General features: G+C 43.7%; 1 protein-coding gene across 2 annotated transcripts in view; it reads right to left on the bottom strand.

The window, feature by feature from the left end:
- The window catches only part of ltv1 (LTV1 ribosome biogenesis factor), a 57,530-nt gene that overhangs the window by 23,596 nt on the left and 14,213 nt on the right, over positions 1–19,721 (bottom strand). For both annotated transcript variants that reach the window (XM_060899570.1, XM_060899571.1), the window contains exons 2-8: positions 19,019–19,150; positions 18,715–18,930; positions 9,956–10,043; positions 907–1,042; positions 557–788; positions 345–472; positions 98–246 (exon numbers count right to left, since the gene is read on the bottom strand). In XM_060899570.1, the coding sequence (XP_060755553.1) occupies positions 98–246; positions 345–472; positions 557–788; positions 907–1,042; positions 9,956–10,043; positions 18,715–18,930; positions 19,019–19,150 (1,081 nt within the window). The remainder of the gene's footprint in view (positions 1–97; positions 247–344; positions 473–556; positions 789–906; positions 1,043–9,955; positions 10,044–18,714; positions 18,931–19,018; positions 19,151–19,721) is intronic.

Here is a 19,721-nt window from a genome sequence, read left to right as displayed (position 1 = left end):
TGTCTCATCTTAAACCTCACTCTGAGCGTGTACTGGTTCTAGTTTGGGTCATGGTGAAATTTGGACCAGGCGTCTTAGTGCAGCTCTGTTCACTCACTGATGATGGTCTCACAGTCCCATTTCTCCTCAGGAGGCTCCTCAATGACGAGCGTCTCCATTTCCTGCTCTTCTTCATCCTTCTCCTCGTCGTCTTCATCCTTCAGGGAGGGCAGTTCGGGACGACCGAGCTGCTCCGGCGTCTGGACCCTGCCACACCGAGAAGAGACGAGGGGTTAGGAGAATATATGAGAGAGAGAGAGAGAGAGAGAGAGAGAGAGAGAGAGAGAGAGGGAGTGTTCACTCACGCTTTCGCCTTCTCTTTGAAGTAATCGTGGATGATCTCCTCCAGCCGTGTACTCGACGGATCGATGAATCCTTCCAGCTCTGCGTGATCAAGAGCGCCGATTTCATCATCGTCAAACTGCTCGTAGAACTACACACACACACACACACACTGCATCTTCATTCTGTACAGCAGTAAATCATGATTACATTCTCCTCTCTGATTAAACTCCACCTTCTCGAAGCGGTCGTCGAGGAGGGTGAGCTGCTCGTTCCTCCTCATCACGGACGACGTGAGCGAGTAATCCGTGAATCGACTCTTCGTCTCGCAGTCCATGAACATGAACCGTCTCACGTCGGCTTCACCGTCCTCGTCGGACACACCGCCTGCCGAGTCGTAGCTCTGCTCATCATCATCATCATCTCCCTCGTCCGTGTCCTCCCACTCTTCATCATCATCACCTTCACTGTGGTGTTTAAAGGATACGAATTGATCATTCAGAGCAGGAAACTCGACTCAGTTCTTACTCTGTTACACAAGTTAGTCTTTTTTTTTTTTTTTAAGCTTGCTGTATCCATACTCACCCCACGTCACCGCCTCCTGACACGACGTCGTTAGCTTTAATGACAAAGTCGTCCTCCAGGATGTTCTCAGGGTTGTCGAAGTCAAAGTCTTCATCCAGAGCAGCCACGATGTCCGGGTCCATGTCCAGTCTCGGGCCTGAGACAGGAGGAGAGACGGTGTATTTCATTATAGAAATAAAAGAGCAGCAACAGGGCTCTACGTTAACTTTGTAGAAATCTGGTTGCCTGAACTCAGAACATGGTCGCCCAAATATTACATTCTTTTATTTATTATTCAACCTTCTCAGACACTGTCTGTATCAACAAGCATTGACACTAGTGCCCCGTCCGAGTAATGCAGCAATTAGTCATGTAGTGAATGACATACCAATATTCAGTCCCTCCAGGATCTCTCGGGCCTTTTTTGTGATTGTTGCGGGCTAAAATGTCTGATGTTGCGGGGGTTTTTCCAAAAAATTGCGATGAAAGTTGCGGTGTTTTTTAGGTTTTTGTTGCGATTACATTGCGGGAGGAAGTGAAAGTTGCGAGAAATTGTTGCGATTTTCTCCTTTTGTGATTAAAATTGAGTGATATGTTAAATATTAAGTTATTACTGAAAAACTATTGATTAAAAAAACAAAAAGACACTGAGAAATGGTCCTATAAACAACTTTACCAATATAAAAGATTACCAGGACTACAAAAATGCAGAAAAATAGGCTTTACTTATCCAAATGCACCTGTTGGTTCAAAAGTTAAAGTGCATAGAACCTCACAGCACAACATGAAGTTACCTTAAAATATAATATAAATGCCTCAGCTTTCATGTAAGAAAAAAAACTAATACTAGTACTGTGTGCAGGCAGTCTCTCCTGAAGACTAAATTAAACAATAATTATAAACTAATAAAATAAACGGCTCAGGCTTCATAGAAGAAAAAACAATTTGAACAGAATCTCACAGTATGATGCTGAAGCTGCCTAAACAATGGAAAATAAAATACCATTTTGGCACCCATTAATTTCTTGTATTAAGTAAAAAAATAATGTAAAGTGCGCACAGTCCTTCACTGTAAACATAACACACTTTCAGTAACAGAATTTAAGCCTATATAGAGGTTTTCGACCTGACATCATAGGGTCACGTGATACTGTTTACGCTGGCATTTTGGAGGTCAAACAAAGCCACGCTTATCAGCAAACAACGCTTGTAATATCCATCTTCTTCATCACTTACTTTTATCGTAGAATGCCTGATGCGTGTTGTGCAGTTAGCTGCCACAACAGAAGAGGGGATAAACCTGGATTAACGTTCCATAGGTTCCCGGCCGATCGACAGCGTCGCGAAAAGTGGATCGCGGCAATCAGGTGAGAGAAGTGGCAGCCCACCGAACACACGTGTTTGTGTGGCGAACATTTTGTCTCAGATAACTTTTCCAAAAGTTTAAAAGATATTGTATACGAGATAAATGACAAATTATACATGTAGCCTAGCACCTAGCCTACACATAAGCCCTGTTAGGCGGTGTTCAGGCTACCTGGCACCGAGCCCCACTAGTCAGGCTATGATGGTTTTATCTTTATACATCCGTGGTTTTATATACGTGAGATGGGGACCGCTCGGCCTCATCAATGGGGCGACCTGGCACCGGGCTTCTTACTAGTGTTTGGGCGGCTTACGTGTAGTCTAGGTTTAACATACATGGTGCCCTCAGGCGAGGCAGAGCCATGTTGTTGGGTGGGTTGTACTTTTTAGATGTGAATATGCAATGGACAAAACTAGAATTCGATACCAGACATATTAATTATTATGCATTTTTCTATATGATTAATGTAACTCTCTCTCAACCTGGACACCATTTTTCTAACTGCAATGAATTTACTTTTATTTGGTATCACGTTGAAGTAGACTGTTATGGAATTTTTTTGCCACAAAATGTTGTTGGAAATCTTTGCATATGTTGTCATGGCAACCATTCAAACAATGCATGCTGTGAAAAGGGAAAATACATATTTTTTGACAAATCTCTGACATGTTGGGCTAGCGGGAGTCACCATTGTTGTGACCGCCAAAATGGCGCCATCTACTTGTTGACATGGCAACGGTCACATGGGTCGAAAACCTCTGTAAACACTGACTCACACATCATGCAGTGTTGCCAGATACTGCTGACGTTTTCCAGCCCAAAATATGTTCAAAACCCGCCAAAATGCACTTAAAACCACCCAATCTGGCAACACTGCACACATGCTGCTTCTCTTGAACGTATACACGGAAGTAAGGCGGAAGGTAGTTTGTCGACGTCACCTCAAGACGACGCCAACGATTGGTCAAATTTGCGGGAAAGTTGCGGTGATTGGATATAATTGCAACACCGCCCTGAATTCGCGGGGATTGGTTGAATTTGCGTTGAAGTTGCAAATCGCAACATCGCAAAATCTTGGAGGGTCTGAATAGAACACTGAATATGCACTACGTGATAATTATTAGCAATGGGAAACTGCATTGCGAGTCCGCGATGTGCAAATGTGAGTTCCGCTAGTTGTTGAACATCCCGTAATGATAACACGGACGCGGTCTTTCCGAGTCAAACAATCGCAAATCGTGATGGAATTTCATCATAATATGAACAAATAAACATCGTTTTTCACGCAAGTTGACATATTTGGGTAGTTGCCCGATCAGGCAAGCATTTGTGAGAGTCTGGTTGTCCGAATCTATTGAATGGTTGCCCCGGGCAATCGGGCTACTGTTAATGTCGAGCCCTGAGCAATGACATAAGACAAAAAGCAGGAAAGATAAACCAAAAACAGCTTAAAAAAAATTATATCCCTTTATTTCTTATTCAGTTTGTCATTCCTGTAGCCTGTTGGGGAAATAAAATGGCAGCTATTTTGAAGAATCTAAAATGTTTTTTTTTTAAAACACTTTCTTAGTCACAGAGTTCTGTGTTCCAGAGTTTTTGCTGTCATCGGTATTATTATTCTGCAGCGTAGAAACAGTTATACAGAAAAACCTATGAAAGAGTAAGGGTGTATAAACTTTTGACTGGAACTGCGTATATACTACAAAATCACATACTACATGAATCACTTAAGGATTTAGTTTGCACTTTAAAAATCTGCCTCTTCCCTTGGTTCGTTACACATCTCGCGTTCACGGTCTGTGCACCATTGTCTTCGTTTTGTTATACGGGGTGTTTCAAAAAATTTTCTTCTCATTTCACGGTCTAATAGCGCTGCCAATTCTCATTCAACTGACCTCAGATTTTAAAGGGGAACTGAAGTCATTTTTAAACTTGCTTTTTTTCTTAATTAACGTGTTATTCAGTTATGTTTTCGGTTTTAGTAACCTTATATCGTGACTCATATTGGCAACAAATATTATACTTATCGGCCTATTCGGTTTTAGCCGTGTTGAATTTGGTTCATTTGGTCCACGGCAGGCGTCGCTTATCCGCGCGATCTTCACGAGACTTCGAAATGTGAAGTGTCAGCGCCGCCATTTTGAAAACTCTTTTACAAACGAACCCGTGTCCGAAATTACTCACTATATAGTGAGGACGCCATTTTGTAGTGCTGTCCGAAACCTTAGTGAGGATTATTTACACCCTATAGACCCCTTTCACATGACGTCACCGCGCCGCGAGATTTTGTTAGGTGCCATATTGGAAGACCAAGTACATGCACTCACAATATAAAACAAAGTACGAGCGAGAGTGAAGTTGCACGATGGATGATAATTCGGGTTATGTGAGTACATTACCAGCTGCAGAAAGGGCACGGTATGTGGAGAAACTGGCTGTGATTGATGGGTTTGACCCATATGATAAGACTTGCGGCAAGGGAGAATGGAAACATAAGGAGGACCGGACACCAATTCTGCCATCTGTTTGCTACCCAGACATTGTAAACTATTTGTTGTTTACACCCAGTGCCTACACTCAGTGTTTGAACTATGCCGATATTTTCGGGGGGCCCCTTTTTTTCCCTTGGGGGTGTGTGTGCTTGCGCTTGCCTCGGAGCGTGGATCTCCAAACACATGAGAAGCCTATCTTACGCACATATCACGCGGACTCCACACCTCCACACACGCATCCCGTCTCAAGTCATAACTCATCAGGGGAAATCGTGTCCGCATTGGCATGTTCAAAAAACAACCTCGCGTCAACAATGATACCACACGCAAGAAAAAAAAGTCAGGCTACTCAACAACCAACCTGGCAGCAGCGAGCAAGCCCCAAACCATCCTAAATTATTATTATTATTAAATTGTAGAAGTCTGCGAGGCTTGCTCCTCATACAGTTATCAACTTGGGGCCACTTTAGCATGTTTTAAATCTGAATTTCTTGCATTTGCTTACCTCAAAGTGTCCGCAGATCATGCACAGACTTATCCATTATATCCACAGTTTTTTGCCAAGTCTCACACAGGTTTCTTTCAAGTCTACTGTTGGGCCAATAAATCATACAGTGGGGAAAACAAGCATTTGATCCCTTGCTGATTTTGTTGGTTTACCCACTAAGAAAGACTTGATCAGTCTGTAATTTTAATGGTAGGTGTATTCTAACATGTGGAGACAGAATATCAAAAAGAAAATCCAGAAAATAACTTTTAAATATCTATATTAATTTATTTGTATTTTATTGAGAAAAAGAAGTATTTGATCCCCTCGTAACCATCAAGAGTTCTTGTTAATACAGACAAGTTAGGCCGAATCCCATTTCACCCCTTGGACCAACCCCTTGGCCCTTCCCCTCCATTTTGCGCGTTCATGTGAAGGGGTAGGGGTACCCCAATCCCAGTTAACGCGGAGGGGTAGGGGAAGGGGTAGGGCTTCTGTACCCCTCCAAACGGAGATTTTCCTGGAGCAGACTCCGAACGAAGGGGTTTGAGTGATTTCCCACAATGCCATGCGGATTTCAGAAAGATGGCGGTTCCCGCGGCGAAAGATTGTCATAAATGTATTTTCTCCATTATTTACGTGTTTTAAGTTGTTATCCAGAGGAAACACGCCGCTTGATTCGCTTTCGAGCTGAGAATGAGCAGCGATTTCTGAAATCCAAGCTGCTGCTAAAAAGCTTTGGGAGTGAGTATTGTTTTCGGTTGCTTGACTGCGTACGTTTTGTTCTGTTATTCTCGCTTTTATTGTTTACATGAGTGTTCTGACACCTCATTCTGTCGGATGTGGTGCACGAAGCACCAAAGATATCCCATTCAGTGGTGTTAGTTAACAAATCACACCCTGCCAGCAGAGATTTCTGCCTCTGACTGTAGCGGCTGGTCGCAGCCAATGACGCGTTGCGTTTTGCTAACGTAAACGCTGACGGAGGTACGCGATGACGTATGCGATCGTTGAAGGGCTATCCCAATACGTAAGGGTTGAATTTCAAGCCCTATCCCTTGTAGCTCAGTTTCAAGGGGAAGGGCCAAGGGGAAGGCGGAGGGGAAGGCGGAGGGGTAGGGGTAGAAATTAGAATTGGGATTGGGCCTTAGACTCTCCAAATTACCTTGTCACCTAAACTGAAGACACCTGATATCACTAATGACTTGTATAAAAGCCACCTGGCCACAGAATCAATCAGTTTGTCAGACTCCAAACTCTCCAACATGGGAAAGACTAAAGAGCTTTCTGTGGATTTAAGGGAGAAGATTGTAGACCTGCACAAGACCGGTATGGGCTACACAACCATTAGCAAGAAGCTGGGCGTTAAGGTGACAACTGTTGGTGCAATTGTGAGCAAGTACAAGACTCACAACATGATCATCAATCGACCTAGGTCTGGGGCTCCAAACAAGATCTCACCTCGTGGGGTTTCCAGGATCATGAGAACGGTGAGAAATAGACCTAATACAACACGGGCAGAGTTAGTGGATGATCTTAAAGCAGCTGGGATCACAGTCACCAAGCAAACAGTTGGCAACACTTTACACCGCAATGGTCTAACATCTTGCAGCGCTCGCAAAGTACCCCTGCTTAAGAAAGCACATGTGCAGGCCCGCCTGAACTTTGCCAATGAACATCTGAATGACTTGGAGAGTGACTGGGAGAAGGTGTTATGGTCAGATGAGACCAAAATTGAGCTCTTTGGCATCAATTCAACCCGTCATGTCTGGAGGGAGAGACATGCTGCTTATGACCCCAAGAACACCATCCCCACTGTCAAGCATGGAGGTGGTAACATTATGCTTTGGGGGTGTTTTTCTGCACAGGGCACAGGGCTACTTCACCGTATCAATGGGAGGATGGACGGAGCCATGTACCGTAAAATCCTAAGTGAAAACCTCCTTCCCTCTGCCAGGAAGCTTAAAATGGGTCGTGGATGGGTCTTCCAGCAGGAAAATGACCCAAAGCATACAGCCAAGGCAACCAAGGAATGGCTGAAGAAGAAACATATCAAGGTCATGGAGTGGCCCAGCCAGTCTCCGGACCTGAATCCTATAGAAAATCTATGGAGAGCTGAAGCTCAGAGTTGCCAAGCGACGGCCACGGAATCTTGATGATTTAGAGGTCATTTGCAAAGAAGAGTGGACCAAAATTCCTCCTAATATGTGCAGAAACCTGGTCATCAACTACAAAAAACGTCTGACCTCTGTGCTTGCTAATAAGGGGTTTGCCACAAAGTACTAAGTCCTTTTGGCAAGAGGGTTCAAATACTTATTTTCCTCAATAAAATGCAAATAAATTAATACAAATTCTTTAAAGTCGATTTCTTGATTTTCTTTGTGATATTCTGTCTCAGCATGTTAGACTACACCTACCATTAATATTACAGACTGATCGAGTCTTTCTTAGTGGGTAAACCAACAAAATCAGCAAGGGATCAAATACTTGTTTTCCCCACTGTAAATAAAACAGCTCAGATTTGTTTAAGTCGTTTGCCACTCCACTTTATTCTCGTGGGTTCACATACCGCTGCCGTTATTATCCCCTTATCACGAGTTTGTTGGTCTTCCAATATGGCGCAGGGTCTGCTTACTTCCGGTTTCGGGTGACGTCAGTGAAAGGGGTCTATATAGTGCACTCAAAATATCCCACAACGCATCACGAAAAGTAGTGTACAACGATGGTCACTAACCAAAGCAATATATCCCATCATGCACTGCACAGTCTCAAATGTGATTTAATAAAAGGCAGCGGCGAAGAAGAAAGAAAGTATTCAGGCTTGATTTAAAAGAACTGAAAGCACTTTGTATTGATTAATGTGGGAAATGCGCTCAGTATAATATGGATTTATCACAAAAACACGCATGGATTTATTATTTTGAACGAAAACCCACCAGCCGACTGATCCGGCACGTTTTAATTGTGCGACAGTGATGACGTAAATACCAGCGCGACGGAGTAGTGTCCGAAAGCGTTTTTTCATTTTACCAACTGTATAGTCCTCTATACAGTAATTCCCTATATAGGGAGTAGGGAGTAGTGAACGAGTGAGCGATTTCAGACACGGGAAATATTGCACAAAAACGAGTTTAAATGACGATTACTGCCGACTTTTTCCAAACTTTCCTGATTGCTATCAAAGCAAACAAAACCTCCGGCTTGATTACGTCAGCATTCGAAAGAGGGCGCGCGCGTCTTTTGAAAACGTTGGCAGATGTTGGTGACACTGATTTGCGCTGTACGTTTTACTTCCGTCCTACGATGTCTCGCACAGGTCTCAACGAATCTCGTTTACGGCCGTCGCTTTGACATATGCTCTGTAATCTATCAGTCCATATTTCAAACACTCATAACTTGCTATAGCAGCGACAAAATAGCGATCAAACATGCATTCTGATATTTAATAAAAATGAGAAATAGAATTTTTATTTTTTTTTTTTTTAAATTGCCTTCAGTTCTTTAACAGCATGGAAACAGGTCAAAACTTAATGTTTAATGTTTATCTTTTTAGGTGTAGAAATGCCATTGACTGGAAAAGAAAAGGTGTTGTGCGTGTTAGAGTACGCTCGAACAAGACTGTGCGGTGTGCATTTATGAGAGAATTCTCTAAAAACGCACCAGCTGCAATGCAGATATAGGCACAGCACAAAAAGTTCAAAGAGGAAGGCTGTCTGCGTGCCGTGTCTCAGGCAGCATCCATATTGAAAATTTGTGAAATCATTCATGGAAACCTTTGAATTTCTCTTATACTAAATCTTATACGGCACAATATTAAAGGAGAACCGAAAACAAGTTTTATCATCAAAATTCTATTTCTCTCATTTTATTAAATATCGGAATGCATGTTTGATTGCTATTTTGTCACTGCTATAGCAAGTTATGAGTGTTTGAAATACGCTCTGTAATATATCAGTCCATACGTCAAAGCGACGGCCGTAAACGAGATTCGTTGAGACCTGTGCGAGACATCGTAGGACGGAAGTAAAACGTACAGCGCAAATCAAAGTGACTGACATCTGCCAACGTTGTCAAAAGACTCGCGCGCCCTCTTTCGAATGCTGACGTAATCAAGCCAGAAGTTTTGTTTGTTTTGATAGCAATCAGGAAAGTTTGAAAAAAATCAGCAGTAATCGTCATTTAAACTCGTTTTTGTGCAATACTTCGTTTGGAAAACAGTTTTCAAAATGACAGCGCTGACACTTGACGTTTCGAAGTCTTGCACAAGTCTCATGAAGATCGCGCGGATTAGCGACGCCTGCCGTGGACCAAACGAACTAAATTCAACACGGCTAAAAACCGAATAGGCCGATAAGTATCATATTTAATTGCAATTAGTTGCCGATACGAGTCACGATATAAGGTTACTAAAACGGAAAAACACGTTAAGAAATAAAGCAAGTTTAAAAATGACTTCAGTTCCCCTTTAAGCCTGTTCGGTTTCCTTTAACTAGACTATGTAGTTTCCGGGATATTTACATCTCAAATATCAGCAAATTTTTTTTAAACATCCTGTATTGTACAGCTTTTGCGTTGGTATATATTAAAAATAATAATAATAATTTTAAAAAAAAATAACGCACCACTGGTTACACACTCAAGAACTTTGTCACACCATACCATGGCCGAGCTTCGTGCAACACTGAAACGGAAATGCGCTGTAGAGAGGAAATCTGATCTGCTTACCTGAAACTGGAGCTGCTTTGTTTAACAAACCGACTTCTTCCTCAAACTCGGAGGCAAACACCGACGACGGGAGCTTGATGGAGGCGGCCTGCAAAAGACAGGAGGGCAGAATTATAACAAGCACACGGTCAACACCATACCATCTACACACACATGTAAGTGGAATTGGGATTAATTAAATTATAAATTATGTAATAATTGATAATTGAATTAATCAATTTATAATTAAAGATCAGTCTCATAAAATCTTAAAATTATTAATATTAATATTCACCGTGAATGGTTACATTCAAGATTAATGGTAGCTCTGCATTAGATGGGAAACCCAGTTGTATACAAAAGCTAAATTTGAAGGAAAAAGGAGTTCTAAATAGTTGACCTTGTGAATGAACAGGAACAAGTAAAATGTAATTCAATTTGATTAGCTTTTATTTGTCTACTACTCACTAATAAGAATCTCACAAAATACATTCAATGTCGGGCAAAGGTAATAACAAGGCACAACAATGGAACAATTACACCTGGACCATAGGTTTGGGGCAGGAGAGAGGGGGAGAGAGAGAGAAAGAGAGAGATAGGAAAAGAGAATCCCTTGTGTGCGCGCGTGTGTGTGTGTGTGTGTGTGACTAGGGAAAGCCGATGTGTGTGTGTGTATCTGTGGGCAGATGCTAACGACTAGCCACTCTAGCAATGCTTAAGCAAAATGGCGGTCAATGCCTAGATGTCGTAAACTAGGTGACGCATCACAGGTAGCTCAATGAGGGAGGTACCAAAATGGCGTCGCGGAATATGGCGCCTGCAGGCCTAGTCGAGAACACAAGCCTACCAGCTAGCGTATCACCCTGATGTGGGTGCAATCAGTTAATTATTGAAATTAAGTGATCAATCTAGTTAAATCAGTCTCATTAAATTTGAAGGTTAATAATTAAAATGAAATCAATCCCATTGAATCGTTTACTTTGACTCATTTGAATTGAATCATACCATAGAATCAGTCTCATTCAGTGAATCATTTAGTGAATCGTTCAATGAATCGTTTAGTGAATCATACCATTAATCCTGGATAAATTACCAAACAGCCTGGATAAATTACCAAATTACCTTGTTGCTAGCTAAAACAAAGGAATGTTATCTACCGTAAGTAGAACAAAGGATTAGCTCTGTTGCTAATGTGTGCTTGTGTGTGTGGGAAGGACTTGACCATGTGTTTAGCCTCGTGTAGCTAACTACACGTGGTGGAGGCCTAGATTAGCCTTGTGTTGCTAGTGTGTGTTTGTGAAAGGCCCTATGGCCTAGCTAAAGTGTGTTTGTTAGGCCTGGTGAGCACATGGTAGGCCTTGATTAGCTTTGTGTTGCTAAGCAGACAAAGGGAAGCTGTAGCTAACCCACTAGCTCATAACCATACTGAATCCACTGAAATCTTGATGAGATCAAGATGTATAATAATGAAATTAAAATGTCAGTAAGAATAAGAGAGAGAGAGAAGCATCCACAGCCTATTAAAACAAATTGAGATTAAACAAACAGAACAATTCAATTTGACACGCTGCGTGTCTAATAGTGTAATGAATAAACCTGGGTTTAAATTCACACTATTTCAAATAAAAGCAAATTCCTAAGACCATCTTAATTATGCCCAAATGCCAAAATCTTACTTAATCCTGCCTTTAGCAAGATATGAAGAAGATGTTCGCCGGTGTAGTTTCGGGCCTCGCCGTTGGGAGCACGTGAGCCGCTCGTGATGGAGGCGTAGAGAACTTTTCTGGTTCCGGTGGAAAGCAGAGGACTCTTGGTCCGAACTTCAGCGTTCGTGAGGAAAAGTCTCTGATCAGAATAAGACGCACAGCGCTTTTGAGTTAAAAAGGATTCAATCGCTTCTTAACTTTTAACTGCCTGGGCTGCAGTCGTGACGTCACTTCTAATACGAATAAACCGGTTGTAACTCAGGTTGAGTTTAAAGATCGCGCTATTCTGGACTTTTACCTTGGCCAGTGGTTAAGCACAGAACGCGCTGGATGGTGAATCTTGCAAGAAGGAAGTGTTTTCGGGTTTGAGAGCATTTCTTTATGCGTCTAGACTCCTCGGAAACCGGACGCAAAAGACAAAGAGCGGAACTTCCGCCTGGACTTATGTGCGCATGGCGGACTGACGTAGATGATCCTGCCCACGCGTGACGTAGGTCACGCGGCAGAGGACTGAGCGTTGTAGTTCTTAGAGACAAAATGGCGGCATGATACCTACACTGAGGTAGCTAGCAATGAGTTGCTAATGAGAATCTGGCCACGTTACAACTGGATCCAAACACTGTGCTTAACAACAATTTCCAACAGACTATCTAGGCAAAGAACTCAACGCGAGGGAGAGAGAGAGAGAGAGAGAGAGAGAGAGAGAGAGAGAGAGGGGAAGAGTAATAGGTGTTGGATGGAGAGGACTAGGCCTTGTAGCAGTCCAGCCTCGGGGCTTAAAATAAACTTGTCGCTGCGCTGCTAATCAGATAGGGAAGCTAGCAATGGAGTTAAGGAAAGACATAAACATGCAAGATACCCTGTTTAACAAGTTCAAAGAAAAACAGAACCAAAACAAACAATAAAAGACACCTTCCGTGTCTGAGCGGGTATGCTAAACAGCTCAAAGCTTAAACATGACCCTAACAACCATCTGAATAAGCTACAAATTACTAAAATTTGCCCAAGTGCCTACTCAACGCGATGGAAGTTCGTTCTCCGATGTCCGCGCTGAGGGTCGCGGTCCGAGGAGAGGAGGTTAGCGGCGAGTTGCGTCCAACCGCGGCTAAACGAAGCAGGGAGATGGAGGCCTAGCTGGTCCACGGTGCTTCGGGAGAAACCTCCGGTGATGCGTCGACGAGAAAAAGGCTGAGAGGAGCGAAGCTGTCCACAAATGCCTCTTAGCGTGGAAAACTACTTAACTGTAGTTAAACTTTGCAAAGGTTTAGATAAACCACTAGATCACTGAAACCTAGCGGGTCGTTCAAAAGTTCGGCCGAAACTAATTTGAACAGGCTGTTCTCAGACAATAGCGATTAGTCTCAACACTGTAGCGAGCGTGCCTACAGTCCGTCCGACCACTCCAGTAGTCAGAACATGAGAGAGTGAATCGAGGCGCTCTCGATACAGTTAAAGCAGTTCCACTTTACGTCACATCCGGGTGGAGCGCGCAAGGAATTGTGGGATCGTTATGGGGCGCTGGCAAGTTACCAACACACACCAATACTGCAGGGTTCCCGCTGGGACGGCCCCAACAGTGATGAAGAGAAAATGACTTGCAGTCGTTACAATGGCAAATGTATTTGTCAGGGTTTTTTCTAGAAAAATCTAGTATGAAGGCGCTCACCATGGTGAGGGAACGAAGTGACGGGGGGGGATGGTGCCGGTTGTCCGTCCCCCCCCCTCCGCCGTGCGAAGCCTTTGAAAAATTGAGGCTACAATGGGACATTCTGAGGCTAACTGAGAGGGAAATTGTAACAAATTGTTTGTCAACATTGAAAAAGAAAGAAGTAATCATCATCTGCCCCGGACAGTCTTTGGCTTTCTTCCGCTTCGTGCCACGGGATGACATCTTTAAATGCCTAAGTGTCAACAAAAACCACTTGCGAACTACTTCTGTCAAAAGTTCCCGTGCCGGTGGGTGAAAGGTAGTCTGGCTAACGCGACTTCAAAGCTCTGAGAGCATTGGTCTGGCAAAGATATTAAGCCCAACCGTTTCCCAAAGCGCGTGGTTGACCCGCCTCCCTGAAATGCCTCAGTTTGCTACTGGTCAAAGCCAGAAAAGGCTGTAACGAAGCTTAAACCAATCACATCACTCTTTCCTCTGACGTATGTGACGCGACGGAAACTGCTTGAGTAACAGGAAGAAGATAAATACCTCCAGGGCTGCTCTTTGCTCCGTTTTCAATCAGAACTTCCCGTTGAATGCTTTCAATACAGCATCTACCGCTGTGTCAAAGGCTTGCCGCTGCTCCATGTTCGTAATGTTTCTAGTGAATGAAGCGCTTCCGGCATAGATTCTGTAAACAATCTACTGTATGGCTTCCGGTCGCAGTTCTACTACGTCATTGCCTTGAACATGTCTCTACCCAGGGCCGTTGGAGATGCTCAAAGTTGATTGGCTCCTGATTTTTCGGGAGCTTGGAAGAGCTGGAGATAGCTTGCCTTGCCAGACTAAGTTCGCAACAGGCCCCCGTGTTGCGTCACACTTAGGATGGGCGGGCCCAGGCTAGGTGAAAGGTCATTCAGTCTCGAGAAATCTCGCTCGACAAGTCAGCTGACCTTGTATGTAACCCATGTCAAATCTCGCGAGAGCAGCCGCGACAAGTAAACAACATGGCACCTCAGTCTGGAAAACGCCAAGTCGGATTGTTTTTGCACCGTCTGGCGGTGTATCTACTATGATTGGTGTAAAGGTTCCTCCAGCTGGAACGGCTTCTCGAGACCAATGCCCTCGTGCCACCTGCAGAATTCTGGGGCAAAAAAACACCGCGAAAAAAACAGACCAGAAAACCAGAGATTGGCTGTTTATTCACAGCTTTTCCACCAAAGATGAAATATTCCAAACAACCTTTTATAACATCCCAAAAAGCTGTTTATCTTTCTAAAGGCTGTGTTGTGTCTTGTGTCTGTCAAATGTGTATGCGCGCAGATGTGTGAATGTGTGTGTGTGTGTGTGCGTGTGTGTGTGAATGTGCATGTATGTGTGTATGAATGTGTGTGTGTGTAGGATGTGTGTGTGTTATGTGAATGTGTTGATATCTTGTGCTAAGTCAGCAAATCACATCTTAATTCCATCAATAAGTATGTGTGTGAGTAAAACCTTGAATCAATCATAAGCAAAATATTTCATATCAACGGATGTTTTCTAACAACAACTCAGCATTTACGCACGTCAAAGCGCGAGATGTTTTTTACGACAATTTTAAACAAAGACACTATTGCCGCTTTTCCACTACCAACGCGGCTGAGTCGGGTTGAGCCGTGCCGTGCTGAGTCGAGCTGAGTGGGGCTGTTGGAGTTGCATTTCGACTACAACCGCGCTGAACCGTGCTGGCTGGAAGTGGGTGGACACATTGGGTGGAGTTAGCAAAAGTGGGTGGACGTCACGTGATGTCGTTAGGCGGCGCAAACAGTGACATCAGTGACCTTTTAAGCGGTAGTCTCACGACCCGGATAGTAAACAATAAACATGGAGGACATGGAGTCGTTAGTGTTGCTGGTCTTGGTGCTGTGGCTTGTTGTCACCGACAACGCCAACAGATACTGGCAAGAGCGTATAGATGAGGCGAGGCGCATAAGGCTTCAGAAATTCTCGTAATTATTCTTCTTCCGGGTTTACGGTGTTTACAGATCCCAGCGTACTCGCGGGGCGTGTGTGGCCCCTAGCCCCACTCAGCTTGGTTTGGCTCGCTTCAGCCCTACTCCAAAACCGTGCAAGTTTTGGGTGCTGAGTAGGCTGAAGCGAGCCGAGTCGTGCTGCTCTGAGGTAGTCGAAACACAAGCCGTGTCGGGCTGAAGTGAGCTGAAAAAGGGTAGTGGAAAAGGGCCATATGTTTAGTCGAGCAAGTGTCCACTGGACGAAGGTCAGGTTACACAGGAATAGTTTAAAATCACTGTTATAGTAGATGTAATAGTCTAAAATAATAAAGGATCTTAAAAAGCTCTAAAATATTAAAATCATAAAATCTTAACAATACTAAATTACATTCTGCATTCTAAAACTATAAAACTAACTTAAATCACTTAATGCAGCTTTAATTCGAACATTCAATCATTTCAATTTCAAATTCAACACTGAAGAGACTGGTTAAATCTAACAATCCTAAATCACGTCTAGCTATAAAACTAACTTAAATCATGGCTTTAAATCCTAACAATTGGAATATTTTTGGAGTAATTATAACGTATTTGATGATCAGACACATTGTCACGTGGTGTTGCTGGGATGTTTTCATGGAGAAAAGATCATTTTGAGAAAAGATTGCATGTTGTGCAGTAGCATATAAGCCTAAGTGTGACTTGGGGTTCAATCGGCATTTCGGTAAGGGGGCGCACGCCGAGAGTAAGAGGGCGCAGCGCCCCTGTTCCCCGGTTTAGATGAAAGCCTGTATTTGTCATCATTATCCTAGATCATAGAAATCCCTCCATTTGCTGAAATCCAAACCCAGTGAAGAGACTTCAGGAAGCCAGAGCATAAACAATGAGCACGTGCTTGTGACCAGTAAAAATCGATTACACATAACGAATCGCGAGGAGTCTTAATCAGCCTGTTGTGGTGTCATAATTATCTCTGTGTGAACCAAACAATGGTGCGGTCTAAACTGAGGAAGTTTTTTGAGCTTCTTCAAGCACTGATGATGTTAGTTTATATTAAACTTCGGTCAAATATCTGTAACATTCTGCATTCTGTGCAATTTTTTTACCTTGTGCAATACCAGAAAAATTCAGTTGAAATCGAGCCATTTGAGGCGAATTGGTCCGCCTCTGAAAAAACTTGGCATTTGGATTTCCCGGCAAACGTTGATTTTCGTGACGTCGCGTGCGGGACGCCTCCTTCTGAATCCTCTGTCAGCGCTGGTTTGTTTATGAGAAAACGACCTGGTGGTTTTCTGCAAATTTCTTCAACGTTATCGCGTAATTATTAAAATGGTTAACAGATGTATCGTAGGAGGGTGTAGCAACACCAATCTTGATGGGATTAGTACTCATCGTTTCCCAAAAGACCGGACAATGAGAGAGAAATGGGAGCGCTTGGTCTACACAGGCTGTGCACTGAAACCGTGCAAAGCTCGCGCAGCCTGCTGGCGCTTCCGCAGGTGACGTCACGAATCTGGCTCCAGACTCCCTTGGGAATTTTCCAGACGTTTTTTTTTTTTTCTGCTGTAGACAGATGGCCTTGTGCAAAATTACCCTTCTGGATGAGTGTGTAAAGGGACATTCTTTCATATAAAAAAAAACAAACAAACATGAAATTGGTCCAGAATATGCACTTTAAGGGCTGAAGCAGGCACGGGGGAGGCACACTCGGCGCCCCGACCGTCCCCGAACACATCAGACAGTGTCAGTAATAAAAAATAAAAAAAAACACCAAAGTGAAAGTGCCATCAGCCGACAAGTGACTGAAGGGAGCTGTATTTGAGGGGGCGTGGCGTGTTGAGTTCCCGTGGCTAAACTAAAGAGGTTTATTTTAGCTTGATGGTGCACAAGCTGCCCAAAATCAACTCTCTTATTAGAGGCTGGAATGGAGAGGCCTAGCTGTATCTGTGTACACACAGTGTCTTGCAAAAGTATTCACCCCCTTGGTGTTTTGTTGCATTGTAAGCTGGAATTAAGGGGGGGGGGGTTAAAGCCAATTTATGCTGACAACCCAGTCCTCGCAGATAGCGTCGCAGACAGTGTCTGCGTAGCCCCCCCACCTTCGCAGACGCTCTGCGCGCACCTCCCAAAAATTGTGACCACCGCAGAAGCCTCGCAGACAGCGCCGCAGACAAGAGGGCTCTCATTGGTCCACTCTACATCCACTGTACACGCACTTCCGCTTCCCTACTTTCCCGGTTTGGTTTGTTTTCACGACCGGCATTTTTAAAAACACGAGCGAAGATGGAGCAGCACGAAGAGCGGTTGATTGAGGAAGTACGTACATCTATACGACTCCAGTTCTAGTCATTATAAAAAAAAAAAAAAAGTTCTAGTCATTATAAGTAACCGGAGGATAAACACTCCACTAACCACACCCACCAACTACTCCTAGCGACTTCGCGCCCCCTTGCGTTGTGCCGGTGAATAACATCGCACACGCCTATAACTCCCCGCTCAACAATAAATTACAACTGTCTGCGAAAAGCTATCTGCGAAAGCCTTGTCGCAAGAGCATGCAGAGGCCTTTAGTCAGCCAGAGGTTTGAGACTGGGATGAAGGTTCATGTTCCAGCAGGACAATGACCCTAAACATAGTGCTAAACCAACACTGGAGTGGTTTAAAGCGGAACATTATTTAAAACGTCTTGGAACGGCCTAATCAAAGCCCAGACCTCAATCCAAGTGAGAATCTGTGGCACAACTTGAAGATTGCTGTACATCAACGCAACCCCAACTCCAACCCACTTAAAGGATTTGGAGCAGTTTGGCCTTGAGGAACAGGCAGAAATCCCAGTGGCTAGATGTGCTAAGCTAATAGAGATATACCCCAAGAGACTTGCAGCTGTAATTGCAGCTCCACAAAGTATTGACTTTGGGGAGTGAATACCCACTTAATCCATCTTAATTCCAGCTTGTAATGCGACAAAACAGGACAAACACCAAGGGGGATGAATACTTTTGCAAGACACTGCATTTGAATTGTGCCAGTATAAACCGAAGAATACTACTTTGACTTGATTTTTAAAAAAAAGGGGAGAATATTTTTCAGAATCTGGAGGAACGCTGATATTGGACATGGAGAATTAAAGGACTGCGGCCACGGAAATGTTGGATGATCTGTAAGTGTGTGTGTGAGTGTCTCGGAGCAATCGAAAGCTCTTTTAAAAATAAAAGATGTACTGTGTGAGATTCAGGGCACTGAGGCCACGCCTCCGTCACCAGGGACCGTTAGCCGAGGCCGTTTTTCTTAAATACTGATCTGTCCACCAAATTACTTGAATTCAGGAATCTTCCCAAACGCACTGCTCGACCTGCACGGATCTTGTGGTTGCAGAATGCCAGAACTTTCCAACTATCATTTGTTTCATCATCAAATTCTTTCAACAAGCCTTACAGGAAGCATGAGGACCTCCTCTTCCTTGCCCTGCTCATCCTCGTCCATTTCCTCCTCTTCGTCAAACCCCAGAGGCCGCGAGTTGCTGTACGGCCGTGAGGCGGAGACGAGCTCTGCGGGTTGAGACGCCTCTCTGAGGTGCTGCAGGTAGTCGTAATCATCGTCGAAAAACACGCCGTACTTCCTCTGCTCCTCCCTCCTCTTCTCCACCTCAATCTGCAAATACACACCGATTACAAAATGAGCAACCTTTTCGCTGATTGCATTAAACGCACACACACACACACACTCAGGTTTGTCTGACCTTCGAGGCAGGTAAGAGGACGTGCTGAGGCGCTTTCTCATCCGCAGCCAGCGGGTCTTTCTGACTCCTGTGCACCAGGTGGAACGACACGGCGTTTTTCTTATCGATGAACGATTTCTTCTTCCTGTGAGGCTTTAAGAGAAGAAATAAACATGATAACCGCGTGCGAGGACAGGAAACGTGTTTATTTTTGCTAGTTAGCATGACTTACTAGGAATACTTCTAGTCCCAAAGAACGACAAAACCGCTTTAAAACAGTTCATATGAAAATATTTTTAATACTCACTATTAAACACAGTCCAGCATTGGACAGATGTTTCATAATTATAAAATTACCCATAAATGCAAAATCAGTAATAGAACATCATGCAAGCAGCGATAACGGGAGGCCAAGCACAGAGCATGTAGTCGTCTGGTTTTTAGGGATTCATTCATTCATTCATTCGCTCCAGAAAACTCTGGGTTCCCAAGCGGTGCAACAGAAATCTGGAGCTGAGCAATTAGCCCTGGGTGGGCTTTACTCGTTCTCCTCGGTCAATCAGTGACAACGGCCAATCACGGATATCTGTGCGCTCAGGTATGTAGAAGAGGGCAGACAGTGCACTCCTCAGAGTGAGTTACGCTGCTCTGTGACACACAAGCAGCAGTTCAAAAAGATTCAGTCGGAGTCGAGTCATTTTTTAATTTATGTACAAAAATATAA

This window comes from Neoarius graeffei, chromosome 18, assembly GCF_027579695.1.
Source record: "Neoarius graeffei isolate fNeoGra1 chromosome 18, fNeoGra1.pri, whole genome shotgun sequence".
Taxonomy (NCBI): domain Eukaryota; kingdom Metazoa; phylum Chordata; class Actinopteri; order Siluriformes; family Ariidae; genus Neoarius; species Neoarius graeffei.
Note: the sequence above shows the minus strand (reverse complement) of the source record. Positions and strands in the feature narration are given on the sequence as shown.